General features: G+C 38.7%; 1 protein-coding gene across 2 annotated transcripts in view; it reads right to left on the bottom strand.

The window, feature by feature from the left end:
• Positions 1–19271, bottom strand: part of LOC100706998 (zinc finger protein 385B) — a 74714-nt gene that overhangs the window by 37346 nt on the left and 18097 nt on the right. Inside the window, exon 2 of one of the 2 annotated variants that reach the window (XM_005471300.3) lies at positions 4881–5156. The exons of the other annotated variant lie outside the window; for it this stretch is intronic. Within the exon in view, the coding sequence (XP_005471357.1) occupies positions 4881–5156 (276 nt within the window). The remainder of the gene's footprint in view (positions 1–4880; positions 5157–19271) is intronic. 2 annotated transcript variants of the gene reach the window in all.

Here is a 19271-nt window from a genome sequence, read left to right as displayed (position 1 = left end):
TTTTAACAGAGAAAACTCCAAACAGCAGAACCAAAATGCATCATTGTAAATCATGTCTCTGAGGTGGGACAACAAAAGTAAATACAAGAAGAAGGTACTGTGTCCAGTCTAGTGGATAAGATGGAGCGTTTACTCCTAACAGCTGCTAGTGGCTACAGTTTGATACACTACAATATTCCAGAAACACCACATAGTTGATTCAAATCAGGGTTGAATCAAGTTGTCATCATAAACAAAGTCAAAGGGTGTCAGTGTGGTTGTTTTGGTCTGTACCTGACCGTTCCTCCCTATATCTACAACTACACACACACACACACACACACACACTATATATATATATATATATACATATATACACACACACACACACACACACACACATATATATATGTATAAGGCAGATAAGCTGAACATAGTTTGAATTCTTTTATTCTTGTTTTTCTCAACAAAAATAAAATGACAAAAAATGACAATGGGGACAAAACGGGAGAAACTTTTTGAACAACCAAAGTGATCAAGCACCAAACTCTGTGAGCTGTGTGTGAAAGCAATAAAGCAGAATAATTCATGTCGAAATTTTAAAGAGCAGTTTAAACGCTGTTTTGTACCATTTACCTCTAAACACAGACAAACCTTTGTAGCAGAAATGCTTCCTTCCACATCTTAAATGCACAAATCAATTTTCTATTCAATTTCAGGATGTTCTGTCTATGCTGCATGGTTTTTTTCTTTAAATATCCAACAGTTTACAATCCCTGGATGACAGGATGTAAAGTCAGGACTCACATGCTGCATCTAAAGTGTTTTGGGGAACCTTTGCTGATTCGTCCCCACAGCTGGCTTGAAAATATGCAAACAGAAACTGAACGCCCTTGGTCCTTTATGGCAACATCGTGGTGGGGGGACAGACAGATCTGATATAACAAGATCGATGCTCTGCAGCGCCTTTCCTCAGTTTTGTTGGTGTATTTAACAGATATGATGCATAAGTAGTAATAACTAATAGCACAAGATGTCCACAGTTTTCTCTTCTTTCACATTTAACCTGACCTGGTAAGACTGTCACAACGTCTTGAATTGACCATTGTGCACATTTTTGCTTGAGGCCGACATGTAAATTGCTGTCAGATTAACATAATGAGCTTGTCTGAAGGGACTTATATCTCACACAGCACACACGTTATATCGGAAATCCTAAAACGATAACCTTGAATTGAGTCCACTGTTGTCCTGTAGTTCAGTGTGGAGTGTAGCAATTGGAAAGTGCTTTGCTCTGTTCCCTTTTCAAACGGCCCCCAGTGAGAAACACCCTATTAAAATCTCTTTTCATTTGAGCAAATCGCTTCATGAAGCTAAATAAAGGCAAAGACAGTTCAGCTGCGGGAAGGGAACGGGTATTATTAGGTTGGTTTCAGTGCAGTGCAGACCGAATTATAGTAACAGTCACCTTAATTGACTCAGATCGTCCTCTTTTTCTCCTCTTTTCTGCGGGAAAGGCAACAGAGAGAATGGCTTCCTGACACAGGTGTGTGAGAGAGATCATACAAATCCCTTTATGGGGCTGAATTTTTACTGGTTCACTAATTTTTCACTATTCTTTTTTGCTATTATTTTTAAGGTATGTGCATGTGCCATGCTTATTTTATAGTTATTCTGATGCAAGTAAAACTCAGATTATCAGTTGTTTCATCCACAGAATATCAACTATTCTTATGGATTTTTGTGTTTGTTATTGTTCATATATTTTGCTTTTAGCATTTTAAATACAAACATTTTTAGCTCTTCCTTGTCTTCTGAGAATACATTAAATATAACTTGGTTCACTGGACATTGCAAAGCAGTTGGAGACGTTGCCTTTTGAATACAGATTGCATTTTTTAATTGTTTTCAGACATTTTATTGACCATACAATATCAATTATCTGAGGGAAAATTGGCAATGGAACACGTTAATTGCTATATTTTTAATCTGCAGGATCTTTTAATGGTTTAAGTTGAAACTTTGTCCTATATAAACAGTTTCATAAATAATTTTAGGTGGAGAAACTGTTCGCTGTTTACTGCTCAATTCACAGCAGCTCAAACAAAATGAGGTCAGATGCTGTAGGGTTCGTTTAAGTCGTTCAAACATGGCAGGTGTGAAATCAGCTTGTGCCCCTTTTGAAAAATCGAGAGGGCCTCTACCCGGAGGGACTGATGAGTGACTCTCATCTTATCCATCAATTAGTGGATGAGATGGCGGATGGTTGTGACAAAATGACAAACCACATCTAATAGTGCACCGCAAACAAGCCTCTTGTTCACGTTTTAAAATAGTTGATTTATCGTTACAGGAAAAGCACAAAACATTTACCAATAATGACTCAGCGTTCATCATCTGTCCTAGTAAACCATATCAGTGAGTCAGCAGTTAAACGTATCTTTAATCTGCAAATCCCAAAAATTCTACACTGTGCAAAACTATCCACTGGGCCAAATTTGAATCCTTCATAAGTTTTGGCCAGACAGACATCCCTGTTTGATAATCCAACAAAGCAACCACTTCACCAGATACATGTTGTGTAGCTAAATCTTGCAGTTCTTCAGTGTTAGCAGGAGGGTGAGCATTAGGCAACATTAGCCAGAAGAAAGAGAGAGAGCTCAGAATCAGATCTGATTCCAAAAAATAAACTGAACACCCTGCTGATGTTAAGTCCATTTTCCCCTGATAGCTGCTTGGCCAGTTGGGCTTCTTTAGGCCTCAGTCACAAATGCATACTATGACTGGCAATATCCTGGCAACCTCTGGTTGTCTGGAAAAAGTGTCACATAAACTGGAAGTGGGAAATATTCGCCTTCAAAGTAAAAGTTGTGCCTTCCCATTGTAACTACCATGCCCAACTTTTTCAAACTGATATTTTCCATCGGAAAACATAGCAAACAACTGCAAGGTTTTTAGCTTAGCACCTTTTTTTGTGACCAGTATCACCCAGCAACCTCCAAAAACGACTTGCAGGCCAGTTCTGGAATAAACAATTTTACCTACATATGATCACTAACCAGTCTCTAGGTCTGTGAGACTGGGGCCTTTAATAAAACTGACTTTGCTAGTAATGAAAATTGCTAGATAAGATGCTTAATACCCAGCTTAGCAGCAAGCTGGCTAACCTTAGTTTACTTTCTTGCTGCAGTTGTCCCTACAAAAGATATACCTAAAGTCACAACATTTCATTGTTTATTGTCCTTATGTGCAGCCTGTGTGTTCTGAACCATCATTTGTTGACAATAATGATTAGTGCACTCAGTTTTTAAGCTAATATTACACAGTGTTGGTCAACTCTGGGAGCAGAAGACAAACATTGAGGAAAGGCACTTGTCCCAAGTCCTTATCATACGAGTCACGTCAGAGGCTGTTAGGCAACCAAGCTGGAGGTTTAACCGATTCCTGAGTGAATCAGGAAATAAAAGTTTGCTTTTGGACACTGGAAAGTAAAGAAAAAGAAACTACAGAAAATAGAAGAGGCCAAGAAATGTTTCATAATCACCTTTTGCACTGGATCAGTCACACACTCTTAAGTATGAATGATGACCTGCAGAGGCTATTATCTGATATAGAAAAAGTCAATAGCGTTCTGATGGAACAATGGATATAATTTTTTTTTTTAAATTTAATATTCTGTATTAGACTGGTACAGCTAAATGTGTGTGACATGCTACCAGCCAGAACGAGTCTCATAAATCAACATATAAAAGCGTCATTTTATTGGCCAGTTGTTCATTAGCGGCTGAGTGCTGATTGATCAAGCTGGTCAGCGCAGCAGACTGACACAGGTGTTGGCGAGTGAAGGTGATTAATGGCCCTTCATCAAAACAGGTGTGGAGAAAATACTTGGAAACGGTGGGGAGCTCCACTGGAATAAGAAAATATATTTCTCAATGCAAAACACCTCCTCATGGTTTGCAGATGTGAACATTAACCACAAAGCACCAAACAGAGCAACCTTTATGAGAAAGATGCTGAACATCCGAGTAGCTTGAAACCTCATAATTAGCAATGAACTGCAAAAGAAAGTAAACTATATCAAACTTATTATGCCAGGAGATGCAACAGTATCGTGTTAGCAGATACTTGTCAAAGAAAAACAATGCATAAGACTCAGAAACTAAGCCGTATCTTCTTTTCTGTTAGCCAAACACACTACACTGGGAGATCTGATTAAAAAAAAGAATCACTGGAAATACAACAGCCTTGCAGTAAAAATTTATTAAAAAATGATTTATTTTAGTGTTTTTGTTTAACAGTTGGTGATTAAAGTGTAATAAATTTGAGATAGTTTGTCATGCAGGTGGATAAACATGAAGATATGAGATTTTCACTCAGTTATTCACAGTTTTGGCAGAGTCTACATACTAGTCCTCTTTAATCAAAATTTTAAATAAAGCACATTTCAACCTGTCATTGAAAAAAAAAAGCTCAAGTGTAACTGAAACTGTTGATGGCTCTGTCCTATTTAGGTGCTCCAGTTCCAGGGCTGTGGTTTTCTGCATGATGTCCCACTGGCATGGCTTGCTGGGACCATTAAATGTAATAAAGTCATCATTCATTTCATTAGCCGAACCTGTGCCTTTCCTGCTATGACAAAGTTAGAATCTCTGTTGTGGTCTATTGCTGTGGAGACAACCTGTGTGAGCTGCATGAGCCCATTTTGAAGCTAAACACTGAAACGCTGATGTATAAAAGTCTGAGGTAACTTTTAAACTGAAAAGGCTGGGCCCTTACAATTTACCATTCAAATACTCAGCTGGGTAGATATTTGCTTTTCAAATGTGAAATTTAAATATTCTGTAATGGCCTCAAAAAGGACATATCAGTGTTTTCTTGGAGTCTTGGATCTTTCCTACCTGCACTGACAGCTTTTGCCAGTCGGCGGAGTCTTCTCTGATGAGTCTTCCCTCTGTAGTGGATCTGTGCCTGGGCACTGGAGTTCAGCTGTATGTTGCACACCTGACACACAGTGGCACTGCCGCTGCCCTGTCGCCGCTCCCGTTTGGCCTTGAGCCCAGCCCCCACCCTCCTCTCTTCTTCCTCTTCTTCCTCTTCTTCCTCCTCCTGTCCCTCCTTGCTCTTCAGAGGAGGGCTGCTCTCCATCCAGTCACTGGTTTTTGGACGCTTCATATCTGGCCATAGAATAAATATTTGAGGTAATTAATCAAAAGAGGTAATGACTTATATAAATTAGAACCAATTGTCTGAATGTGAAATGCTTAAATACATTTTTTTTTTATGTGTATGTTGTACAAGCCTCCACAGGGGGGCAACAGAGCAGCGTGACTTCATCAGAGGAGATGACTAGTGATCTTTTTCAGTTTTATGCAATTTTATGTGCACTGCTATTGTACTGGTTGATTCTTAAATGCACAAAGAGATTTTTCCAGCTTACAAAGGACACTTTTCACTTGGACTTATCTACATCCTTTGTACAATTTGTCAATATGAACAGATGCATGTGTTAAAAATCTTTGACATCCCATTAAAGGACTCAAAACACTCTGTAGATAAGTATCTTGTTCCAACATCTCTCTATTTATCAGATAATAAAAGCAGATTCCCAGGGGAAACACAAAGCGACATGCTGCTTTGTGAGAGCACGCAGCCCTAATACCTGTAATGGCTGAGCGATTATGACAGACTGACAGCATAAATCAAGCTGCAGCTAAACATAAGCCGTGCTATGAATGTGGAAATGTCACCCAAAGCCTGAGTGAATTCTTTGTTTTGCCTCTGTTCATATGTTAATGGCATCAATTAAGCCCTCGTGATGTCAGGCATTTTATCCCCCGCCTTGCCTGAATCTACCCCACCCCCCAAGGCCGCTACCATTTGTAATAAAAATGGTAGCAGCCCCTCTAAAAATTCAACTTGACAACATGAAAGTGGAATGGAAATGCGTTGAGTGGAAGTCATCAGTTTCCAACTAGCAACATGGACTTCAAAGCTGCAGCCCATCACCGCAATTATTTGAATAAAAGTGTGACAACGGGCTGGTGCACGAGTAACTGGTGAAGACGGTGACTAGAATAAAGTGTCTCAAAACACGATTAAAACATAGAAAGCGTTACACTCCGTGCCATTACAATCGCTAAACGGCACGCACAGACTGATTTAAAAAAAGGGAACATGTAGAACAGGAATGTTGTGTGATTTCTGGTCGGGCTGTTAAAGTGTTTTATTTCACTCCTCACAACAAAATATGCATTTATATGTATATTTTACACAGTTTGTTATGCAAAACTGTTTCAAACACTCTGACCCTCTGAAGTCAGTCTGAATCTTGATTTAGACTTCTGAGGGAAATTTTCATCCTAACTGACGTGGTAATCGGAAACAGCCCTATTCATTATAGGGTTGATGAAGGACATACATATATAACAAACTATAGAATAAATCTATCTGCTCTTGTCTGCTGATGTAATGGAGAAATTAATCAGAGAAATGCTTCCTTTCTTCTTAATGTCTGCTTTTATGATACAGTATCTACTTACAGTGACTATAACGTAGCCAAACGTAGTTTTTTTGCTCTTGTTTATACAGCAGCAGCACTTTGCATAGGTTAAGTATATACCTCCCAACTCTACAACTCTGGTGGAGGACTTAAGTTATTCCAAAAAAAAGAGCATAACACATGAATATAAACTAAACGAAGATTATTTTTTAGTAAAAATGATGAACTATTCTGTTCTGAGTGCTGCTGGATAAGTGCTCAGACTCTTGTTTTCACCTTGAAAGTCAGCACTGATATGACGACAATAGGCAGAGTCATTCAGAGGGAGGGTTGCACCAGCTAACTCACTGTAAGGGCCTTTTATTTACCAATACAGGAATTAAAAGGGAAGTAAAAGCACCGGAAGTCAGTTTACTACTTCTTTAGGCTCAACTAACCACAGTGCTTAGATTACTTCAAAAAAAGATCATAGCATAAACAATACAGAGGTAATATTTTTAATAATAAAGAACGAAAGCATGATAATGATTATTCTTATTCTTGCTGCTTTCATATTTTAAGTGTTAAACTATGTATTTCAAAATAAGTCCTGGCTTTGCTGAATCATCCAGTAATTGTGTTTTACTCTGGTTTTACTCTACTCGCCTGCAAAAGAGAAGGACATTTCAAATTGAAAAAGGTATGTGCATAAATTAAAACAGAGGGACTGAGAACAACCCCTTCATAGCATTTTTAGAGCAATTTGAATAATAATTCACCAGTGTGCTGACAGGACCAGACTCCTGCCAAAAAGCAGCAGGCCAATCAGACCTCCTGCTGCTGCTTGATGGGCTAAAAAGCCATAAAATACAGAGATGCAAAGAAAAAAAAACATGCTGCATAATTGGCACAGCCAAATATTTAAATTTCGCACTTTCAGTCCTTTAATTTTATATCCAGAAATTTAGGTGGGGACTAAAATTGAACTGTACAAAGTGAGACACTAGAATGACTCTTCCCCCAAAAAAGTGGTTTTTAAAATGGAAACTCTACATATATATTTTATTTAATTATTCTTAATCAGCTATTTAAATGGCTATTTGTTCATAACACTAAATGCATCACTTTAAAAATGTCATGATGTGGTACTTGTTGTTTGCTTTCACCTAACCTCAGGTACATAGGTGCTGTTCTCTGCCTGTCTGAGGTACAACATGTCTCTACTCTGTTCTGAGTGCTGCTGGATAAGCGCTCAGACTTTTGTTTCACCTTGAAAGTCAGTACTGATATGACAACAATTGACGCGGTCAGTCAGGGGGAGGGCTGCACCAGCTAAGTCACTTTAATGGTTTTGCTTTGACAAATACAGGAATTAAAAGGAAAAGGCAAGCGCCAGAAGTCAGTTTGCTACTTCTTTAGGCTGCTGAGCTAACCACAGCACATTTACAATGGTGTCAGTAATGATTAATGAGTCGTCTAAAAACAAACGACATTTAAGGTGGACTTTTGTCTCAAACATTTTTCATACTCCTTCCTAATTAATACAAAATACAAAAAGTCACACAAAAGATTAATAAATTACAGTCCTCTAGAGGTTCATTTACCAAAAAGCTGAATAGGAATGCTATTCAAACTGCTGGTTTAAAGTACTGACACATATTTATTCCAAGTTGAGCACTGCTCAGATGCTTGTGTTTGCTAATGTCTAATAGTGTACACTGATGCCACTAGTCTGTGTTTTTACCCTCCAGGACCCTGGAACTACATTAGCAGTTCCACTTACTCAACTTGATGTGGTCAGCTGGACTTAGCACCAACAGCCCCATTAAAACAAACAACTTTGAACAGGTTGCCTGCCGGCCAGCAGCTGCTGGTTCCTGCTGGCACTTGAGTTTGGGCTGCTCTGCCTGTCTGGCACCAGAGATGGCAGCTACAAACAGCCCAGTCTTCTGCTTGGGACTAAATGGCTGAAGTGACCAGTGGTCCACAACAAAAGCTGTGGCACCTGCAGCTGAAAGTGGCAACCCAACACAAGAACTTTGAGCTGCTATTTACCATAAAATACTAATTTCTGGCAATGTGGTTAAGCTCTACCACAGATGTAACTTGGAATGGGACAATCGGGACAAAATCCCAGAGTATCAGATGACCCCCTCATACAGAATGCACGTCTGATGTGTTACATTAAATCGGAGAAGTCCAACTTTATTTTCCTTATGAATTGAGTGTTAAGTGCAAAAATTGGTGCAAGAAAAGGCACCTCTTGAAAAGTTGTGATTGCAAAAGGCATGTTTCCATACATTACTTGTACTTTCTGACGGTCAACAGTGCAACAGTTAATTTATCAGAAAGTATCGGTGAATGACATTTTAAATTACTTTTAGAAAACATAGCAAGGAGAGAAAAGATGCAGTGCTGTCAGTGAAATTGCCGAGTGCACGAAAGATGACGTTCTGTAGTAGCAGGACTGAAACATTGTTACAGCTTCTATACTGTAAATATGACTACTGCCATATATGTGTGTGTGACACATATAGAAGCTGGTTGGAAATGAGTGTTGGAAGAAGAATTCTGTAAATTGTTCATTCAACAGTGTGGTTGTTTGTTTTTATACAGTTTCATCCAGTCAATCTTTGAGCACCTGTGGTTAGCGGGCTCCTTTAGCCAGGATTAATCTGTTTTGGGCTTGTGGTAGTTATGCTAGCTAAAGATGAAGACGAGCGTTTATAGCATAACGTCAAATAAATATGTATCTTCCCCCAACCTCTGACCGCAATTGTTGTCTGTAGTTCTGGTCAAAAGCTGGGATGATGATATTGGTATTGATTATTGTTATATGATATTATCTCTTCCACTTGTCTGTGTGTTAGAGAGAGACAGAGAAAAAGAGAGAATCTTAGATGGTAAACCCAAAAAAATTTCTGCCTCAGGTTCTGTCACAGAGTTGTTACACCTGTGGGCCCTACAGTGTATTTCAGTCACTAAATGGCCTGATTAGATACATGTGGTAGCTATTATTACAACATCATGTATAAATGATTCATTTTACATTTGAATCCCTTTCACTTTAAGTCCTTCATGATTCATGACAGAATAAATAATTGGGACAACTGATTTAAAAATCTATTGTATAGAAAATTTACAAACTCAGCAGACTACCTTTAAAAATTCTTATCTGATTAGTGAATTAATAAAGACTTTAATAGTTGGTCTTAGAATAGAAAGCAGAAGAGCTTCCCTCCAACAGGGATACGATTGTTGCATTCATTTCTATGACATTACAACATTAATTAATGTCAGAGCACACTGTAAAAAAAAATCCTAATATAAAAGTATTTTACTGTGTATTTTACAGTTTTGTTCTGTTCTTCTAGAATATCATTAAATTTACATAAATAGACTGTGATTTCACATTTCAAATGTAAATTAACGTAAAATCACTGTAATGTAATAAAACATAATTTTCTTGTTTTTTAAATGTATTTGTCTGTGCATATGCATATTTAGATTGTTAAAATACATGCACAAAAGTATCATGGTTTCACAAATATGCGTCCGTTATTTGAAAGATTGAACTGGTAAATTCAAATGTAATGCTATGGAAAAATATATAAAATGATTCTCATAAACTTTTTTTACATCAAATAATTATTATTATTATTGCTGTTTAGGGCGATCGTGGCTCAGGAGTTGGCAGTTTGCCTTGTAATCAGAAGGTTGCCGGTTCGAGCCCCGGCTCGGACACTCTCGGTCGTTGTGTCCTTGGTCAAGACTCTTCACCTACCGCCTACTGGTGATGGCCAGAGGGGCCGATGGTGCGATATGGCAGCCTCGCCTGTGTCAGTCTGTCCCAGGGCATGCAATCCATTATTATTTAAACCAACTGTTAACTGTATATTTCTGTACATTTAAGTATTATTATTCATATTGCCACATTCATTGACCTTGTTTATAGGTAATTTCATTGTTTAATCACATTAACATGTTCCTAATTTAATGTTTAAAAGCACTTGAAAAAGGCAAAATCCCATGTAAAATTAGGGCAACAAACTGAATTGTCATTACTGAAAATAGTCGTATTTTTATGAGAAAGTTATTTTCTGTTATTTTATGGTACTATTTTGGTGCCCCAGCTGCTGGAATATTACTGTTTTACTAGGATTTTTTTTTTTTTAACAGTGCACTAAACAACATTGCATCACATCACTTTCCATAGTATTTACTCTAAAAAGAATAAAAGACATTTATGATGTGCTATGATATGATTTAGCGAAACTCCACTACTGCTAAAAGATTAAAACTTCTGAGCCAAAAGAAGTTGGATATCCTGCCCTTTCATGATGGAGCTGTAAAAAGGATGCAAAGTTCACTGTCCTGTAGATGTTCATTTGGATCCACTACATACTTTCTAATAGACACAATACATATAATCTAAGTTATGTTGACATTTACTTAAAAAAACCACACTATGGCTGAGACCCTGTGATTTAAGAACAGACTTAAATGAGTGGGAGGTGTGATGATAAAAGTCAACGTAACATTGTAAATAGAACTCCTAAAGAAATTTCTTTTCCATAGGCCATATTCATTAGGCTTCTTAACATATTTTTAAGCACTTGGACAGTTGGAGCTGACTTCCCGGTAGTATTATCCTTACAGGAGAAGCTACTGATAAGTCCCAGGGAGCCAATAGCATCATCTTAGAGTATCACTATACCCTGAGAGGAGTTTAAGCACCCGAAACTTAGTCCTTTTATCTATGATCATAGTATCTGTTATCCTTTTAGCAGTGTAAACTATCTCCCCCAGCAGCTCTTTACATACCAGCACTCATCAGCTTGCTTGGTTGTTGTTCCAGGATGAGGATTTAATAGAAGCCAAGAATACACACCGATCAGCCACACCATTAAAAACGAAACAATAAAACGGCTATCGGACCTGCCAGGGCGTGGATACAGGACCTCTGGGGGTGTCCTGTGGTGTCTGGCACCAGGATATTGGCAGCAGGTCCAGAGGGTTTCCAGTGGTCTCTGTGAAATGTGGGGTCAGATCTCATGGCTGCTTGGTCAGGTTGGAGTCTGGGAAGTTTGGAGGTCAGGTCAGTGGTTTGTGCACTTTGTTCCCTGAACCACTCCCAAGTACTTTTTGACGCATGGAAGGGAGCACCATCCTCTTTGGGGGGAACACTGCATTATAATGGGATGTTAAATGTTATCCATCTCACCTGTCAGTGGTTTTAATGTCGTGGCTGATCATAAGAGCCATTTTATACTCTTAAGTTGATGCTAAATAGCTGCAAGCTGCAGTTTGAGGTTATTAGGACCTCAAATGTCCCTGAGGTTAAAAAAAGGGCCTTCATTTTTTTGTCTGTTCTAACCATTTGAAATAGCCTGAAAGAGGGAAATAAATGAAGTAACTGTTGGTAACCAAGGCTATTGTATTTTCTCTTAGACTGTATTCTCCTGATTTTTAATTTTAGCTTTCTCAATACTGAGAGTAAATATTTCCATTTATCATCACCTGTTTCACCATCTGTGTCTTCATTTTTTCAGATCCACAAAAGTACATACACAGGCTCACATATATACATATATACATCCACACTAATATTTGGTTACATGTCCCTTCTTGGTAGACACCATCAACTTTCTGGGACAATTATAGCTGAATATTTGACCACTCTTCTTGTCACAAGGTCATTTTAATTGGCTGGTTTTCTGGCAAGGGCGAATAGTCCACAGATTTCAAAAGGGCTGAGGTGAGGGCTTTGGCAATTTCATTCCAGAAGCTTAATGGGCTGTTTCTAAACATCTGTTCAAATAATGTTATGAAAATACAAGTTATTTGGATGTGGCACCATTTTGCTAAGCTATGAAAGAAGACACAAACTGTCACCCTCAGATGAGAGGAACCTGGTTAGGATGTTCAGAAACAACCCAGGAACCACCAAAGCTCAAGATGGTCATAAACTGGAAACTGCTGGAACACCAGCGTTACTGTTCACAGTAAAATGCGTTATACTTTGCCATGGACCAAGAGGATGCTGACCTATAAAAAAGCCTCAGCTCCAAAATCGACACCTTCAAGCTCGACTGAAATTTACACCTGCCCACATGGACAAGCCAAACACCTTTTGGATAAAAGTTTTATTGTCAGACAAGACAAACATTGAGATGCTGTTGCCACAATGGGATGAGCTATGTTTGAGTCAAGCTGAGGCTTTCAAACCTGAGAATAGTGTGCCAGCTGTCAATCATGGTGGTGGTACCATCATGCTCTGAGACTGTTTTGTTGCCAATGACACTGGTACACTGCACAAATCTGATGGAATAATGAAGGAGGAGGACTACCTCTACATTCTTCACCTTTACCTAAAATCAAAAGCTAAATGGTTAAAAATTGGACACAGCTGGGTGTTTTAACAGGACAATGGGTGACGCATGGGTGTATGTAAACCTCTGACTGAATAAGCAGTTAAGAATATTAATGGATGAATGTTTTATTCGTTTGACCCTGACTTGATGTGGCCATCCGGAACAACTTTGCTTGGCTAACTTATTTAAATAAAGGATTAAAAACATAATCTCAAATATTAAATACTACACTGCTGTCATGCCTGACTGTTGTTAAAGAATTCCACCTAATGACTTCTGTCACCACTCAATCAATAGACCACATATAAAAAATAGTTCCCCTGCATCCCTTTGTGTAACACTCGTGCTTAGTGTCTTTGTTTTATGGCCTGAGACAGCTGCATGGAAATGACCTGTCAGGTTCATAAACTACTCCATCAAGGGACTCACTTGTAGCTGCAATGTAATGTTCTCCACATGGGTGCCTACATAAACGAGGAATCATTCATTTCAACCTGACATGTAAATGGCTCTCTACAAGTCCCTGGTTGAAGCTCTTATTTGTGACACATCCAAAAGAGTCCTAAAAGTATATGTAACACCCAAATTTAGTGTATTTGACTTATTTTTTATGGAAAATAACCTGTTGTTTTCTTCCTAAAGATGGGATCTATGTGGGATATTAAAGGCTTTAGGGTAACTGAGTCTGAGAGTCTGAGAAGTTTAAAACATTATTTCCATCTCTAAAAGAAGGCCAAGTGTTTGCTTTGAAATCACAGGCAGTTTAGTATCAATGCTTCTGAAAGGTTAAAGGGACTTTGTGGGGTGTTACACAGAGCCTAAAAGCTAACAGCAGCATTTGTACAAACTCCGGCCAGGTGGATCCCGAGCTGACAGACTGCTATAAAACTGGCAACCTGTTAAGCCTGTTTCCCTCAAGCTGCTCTCTGCATCTGTATGATGTGCTGTCTTGCCTTGATGTGCTGTTGTTTCACACCAGGGGTGAACATGTTTATCACTGAGCTCTGACAAATGAGGGCTTTTCAGTTAGCTTGCAGAGAACAATTTTTCATTTTGACTAATGTTTAATTTTTTTAATTTTTCAGTTGTGTGCATCAGCTTGTGGGTTATAACAGCATGTTTTCCCAGTGGGTCATTGTATAGCGTGGCAATTCTCTCCATAAAGCTGCACTTAATTCCCTGCAATTATGCTGTATATCTATTACATTATAAAGGCTATGTGGTGATATGCTTTTATTCCTCGACTGTATCCTCCACATATCTGTCTATATACAGTGAAATCTATAATAATCACATAGAACTACAAGGTGGCCTAGGAATATCTTCCAGGGAACTAAGTCCCCTATTTAGACTGGCCTTTAAACATTAAGACAGAACAAATGCAACACCCCTCCAGGCAGCTAATCCTCCTGAACTTCTGAACTTCTGGGCACTCTTTCTAGTCTGCGATCAAGGAAACTTCTTGGAATAAGCAACCTAACCCAGATGTGTTGAGAGGTGGACAAAGGCCTTTAGCTATTTTACGCAAGGCAGCTGTGAAAGGGATGTTTTGGCGCACGCATATGCTCTTTAAAACTGGCATTAAACCAGACACTGATGCCAAGATGACTTCTCTCTCTCACTGCAGCACCTGTCACTGTTCCATTACATCAACAGCAGACGACAGCAGACCAAGCACTTGGCCTGCAATGGAAAAATTGGACCGTGGCGGAATATGATGTTTCTAATAATCACTACATACGATATATCTGATGAGAGAATCATTTTCAGGGGTGTGTACTGTACCATGTAAAACCTCCAGAGGCTATAGTACACATCTTTCACATAACTTACTTCTACCATCAGACACATTTTTTCAGTCCTGACACTCAGAATAAATATTAAGCAAATGAATAACAGAGGGACTACAATTACAGTTGTGTCGCTAGGCAACCATGCTCATCCTGTGTGAATATGACTTTGAACCGTTTCCACACAAAGTGCAGGTCAATTATGCTGTAATTTGTGCTGAAAAGGCCAAAAAAAAAAAAAATTGGTAAAAACCCACATTCTGCAGAAAAGCACATGAAAAAGCAACACAGTAAATTCTTCAGAGAGCTGGAGGTAGGAATGGGATTTGGACGCATTTTTGTGAATCTGAATCCAGTTTGGAATTGGTATCAGCTGGACTGAATCAAGAGGTCATAACAAAATGAATAAGAATCAAAAACAAATGCAACCACGAACACCAAAGTGTTGGAAAGCAGCAGGATTTTCCTGTTGAATGTATTTAAATAAATTGGTAGAAATGTTCATGTAACATACGCTTAAATAGCATGGATAATACAACATTGTGAGGCTGTCAATGATTTATTCTTGCAAACCACAGACACATCTATTAACAGAAGTCTGGTTTTTATTTGCTCAAAGAAATATGTAGTGATTTTACTTTGCTATGATAGCTCTAGTGAGCTACACTTAAGGATGACTGAGCTACCATATCTTTGCATACCTTACAGCAAAATGTACCTTTGAGACTGAGGATGAAAGATTTAGAGAGGACTTTGTGAACAAGGAGTGAGGAACCAAATGTAACCCACACTCAGAATCCAGCTGGAGTCAGAGGGGAGCCGTTGATGGCATGTAATCTATTGATCACTGTGCTGTATCTGGATACATCAGATTACAAAACAACATTACCTCAGCTTTGGTACAATGGGAACATTTTATGGTTGGTCACCACTTTCAGCCAGTTTCCCCTTACATCTTACAACTCTGACACTGACACTGAAAGTCCATCTTCTGGTTCCAGTTTGTGTCCCAAGAGGTAAAGAGAAAACTGAGATACTGAGTCAAAATAGGGGATCAGTATTTTAATCCAATGCTGTTGAAGTCTGTGGAAGGAAGCTGTCAACTGTTTTTTTTTTAAGCTGAACCTCAAAACCTAAACTCAGGAACCAGTGCAGTCTCTTCAGAATTGCATTTATATAATACTAACTGTTTAACAGAGGAATGAAACTGTTAACTGTATTGTGGTCCTTGTGTGGTAATAGCTTTGGACTATGGGCATTAAAGGTGCATTAAAGGACATGATGCTGAGGACCAGGATTTGCTTACTGTCTAGACAGACTAAAAGGAAGTTATCATGCTGATTTTCAGCTCTGTGTACTCATTGTAGGATTCTAATAGAGTACCTTTCAATGACTGATGGTTCAAACTACTTATTTTACTTACGTTGTCCCTTAGTTCACCTGCCTGAAGCGAGTAGTTTTAGCTCGATTACCCCTCCCTCTAAGTCAATATTTGTATTTATTTTTAAATATTAAACCAATTCCCCCAATCTAATCTTAACCAACTGCTGTGAGACCAAGGTAGGGAGAGTAAGTTTTAAAACAAAAAGGTATTTTAAATTTTGTTTATGGTAAGTAGATGAAGACTAAGGCTGAACTTACTGACCTCAGTATGATGGTAAAGTAAGGGATCTAATAAAGTATAACTACTTGTAGTCAGTATATCAGTTTATGTCAAAGCTGAACCAATTACAAGTCAACTAACAAATTAGTTAAGGTTTGCAATTAGCTTAATAAGTAGAATAAAAGTTAAAAAGGTTAATAAAATGATACATTTATCATAAAATATAACAAACCTTGACAGTGAGGTCTTTATTAAGAAAGGAGTCTAAAGATATACATGACTCATCTGGGAGACTCAATAAAGTTTAAACGCAGTGAAGTTACACAAACACAGACACACCACTGAAAAAACCCACTGTGGGCATCGCACACACAGAAACACCAGCACAGTGTACACACCATTTACCATATGTATGTATGTATGTATGTATGCATGCCATACAGACACAACTGTGTTGGCGTACATAATCCCAGAGCATGAGTGGTATGTGTCAGATCACTGTGACAAGGTCATTTGCAAATGTTCCACTCATATAATGCAGTGATTCACTCTGTTAGGTAAGTGAGTGGGAGCTGTTAGTAGGATGCATATTTTTAGTCTCTACATTTCCCTTTAGACTCAGCTGGTACTGGGAACTTGGGACGCTGATGATGAGCACGTGCATATTGCTGTACGCAACATTAAAACTGTAAAATATAATGTTCTACTGGGGACAACTATGACGTAATAAAACTGGAACAGATCTGTTGTCACACTTCAACCAAAATGAAGCGATACACTTTTTTCTGTGGATAAAAATATAAATTTAGTATTTTGGTCGTAATATGAATTCAAAATTTAAATTTTTCCAAATTTTGGTTTTAGTTTAACTTACAGAAAAATGGTTACTTCATTATACCGTTTCCCTACTCTTGGCAGGAGATGACACGAAGTAAATTATAAGAACAGATTTAAACAGTATATATCATCTGAATAAAATCTGTTGACTTCAAAAATCATCATCAAACATTTAACTTATTATTTTTACAGGAAGATACTTAGTAAGACTCAGGTTAAGTATAATTGACAGTTTTGTTCCCCCTAAATTTTGATGCAACACAAAATATTTTAGTGTACCGCATGTGAAGTCTGATTATTAATAAAATATACAAATATTTCTAAGTTCTTTGGTTTCTAATCCTGGCTGGGACCTTTCTATGTTTCTGTATCTTCACATGCTTTCCCTGCGCATGTGGGTTCTCAGCTATGGTTCTCCCACAGTCCAAAGACATGAATTTTAGGTTAATGGGCGATTCTAAATTGGCCATAAATGTGAATGCTAACGCAACAGAAATGCGGCCTGTCCGACATAGGGTTGCGCAGAAAAACAAAACAAAAAAAATATTGGATACTTATTTAACATTTAATTGATGCCAACAGTGCTATCTTTGCCTCCAACAACTTCACACAGTACTGCTGCAGATAGACAGGTACACTGCCCCTCCCCTCTCTGTTAAGCTGGGCATACACTGTGCGATTTTTGGCCCATTTTGAGCCGATTTTTCAGTTGTGCGACCGTTTTGGGGATCGGCCCAAGTTTCGCCTTAATCTATGTCGTGCATCGTGTAGTATACATGAGGTAACGAGAAGCGATTAACACCTCACGACCAGCTCCCGATCATCAATCGTATGGTCGCAAGAAAATCAAACTTGTTTGAAATCCTGTCGGCCCTCGTGAGGGTGTCAACGCAGCCTCTCACACTGTGCATGCGCAAACAGAAATGGAAGTAGAAAGACGGAGTAGCATGGCTGTGCAGCGTGTGATCTGGACACAAGCGATGGAGGCACAACTTGTAGAACTTTGGCAAGCTCATCCGAGCCTTTTCGATGTGGCCTCACAAAATTATCACGACCACAACAACTGTGAGAAGAGTTGGATGGACATTGCTGCTCAATTGCAGCCGCCTGGTCAATGTTTTTCATTAGCAATTTAGCAAAGTTGTTGTTGGTGGTGTGTGTGTCTGTGTCAGTTAAAGACAGAGAGGGAGAGAGAGGGAGAGACAGATTATGTGTTATAAGCTTCATGTTATGGACGCACAGTGTGAGCACTCAGGTCGCATCAGAGCATCGGGCTGTATAGTGTGAGACCCTGGATCGTGACCTATGAACTTCTCACCCCTGCGATTCAATCGTACAGTTTGAGCAGGAGCTGAATAAGGCCACTAAAAAAAATTGCACAGCTTTAGCTGAACACAGCCCCTCCCCTCACTAGCAGCTAAACACAGCCGCGCACCCCCACTACCAGCTGAACAGTAGAATAACAAACTTGCCCAAGCGTCTAAAGGACTGACGCTCCACTCTTAAGAGCAATTATGAGCAGTCAGTAAAGCTCCCGTTTCAACATTTTAGTATTAAAAAGGTTATCATAAGTGTTGTAATGTGGCTTGCACACACATTATTATTAGTTATTTAACTATTAGCAATTATCTGATAATCACATTAGCCATATGCTGTTATGAAGGTAGTGGGCAGCAGCTAATAATGAAATTATAACATCAGTGCAGAAGCTAAGCAGCATACATCAGTCTTGCTCATCTGTAATGTTAGACAATGTTTAACAGTATGACATTTTTTCGCCCCTCATAGTCCCAGATTGAAACTGAGAACAGTCTATCAGCACCATTTTCCACTGCGATATCAAAATAGCATTAAGCATTTTTCTGGGTATCAATAGAGTGTGAAATAATAGTAATGGAATAAAGCCTGGACCAGCGTTTACACTGTCTGTTGCCCTGTGACAGCTGGTATAGGTGCTAGCCACTCCATGACCCTGAATTGGATAAGGGGAAGAAATCTGATGGATGGGTAAGTATTTTTGAAGTGTGAAGTATTAATGAATATAACAGCATCATTAGATGTAGTGAAACTATAAAGTCAGAGAGAATTAAATTAAAACAAATAAAAACACGTGCTTCTCTAAGGCTGCTTTGCCAGATTCCCAACAAATGTGCGTGTTTGGCATCGATCTTGTACACACCTCACAGCAAGGACCACACACACATACA

The sequence above is a fragment of the Oreochromis niloticus genome, linkage group LG8 (genome assembly GCF_001858045.2).
Source record: "Oreochromis niloticus isolate F11D_XX linkage group LG8, O_niloticus_UMD_NMBU, whole genome shotgun sequence".
NCBI lineage: Eukaryota > Metazoa > Chordata > Actinopteri > Cichliformes > Cichlidae > Oreochromis > Oreochromis niloticus.
This window is presented reverse-complemented; position numbering and strand designations above follow the sequence as displayed.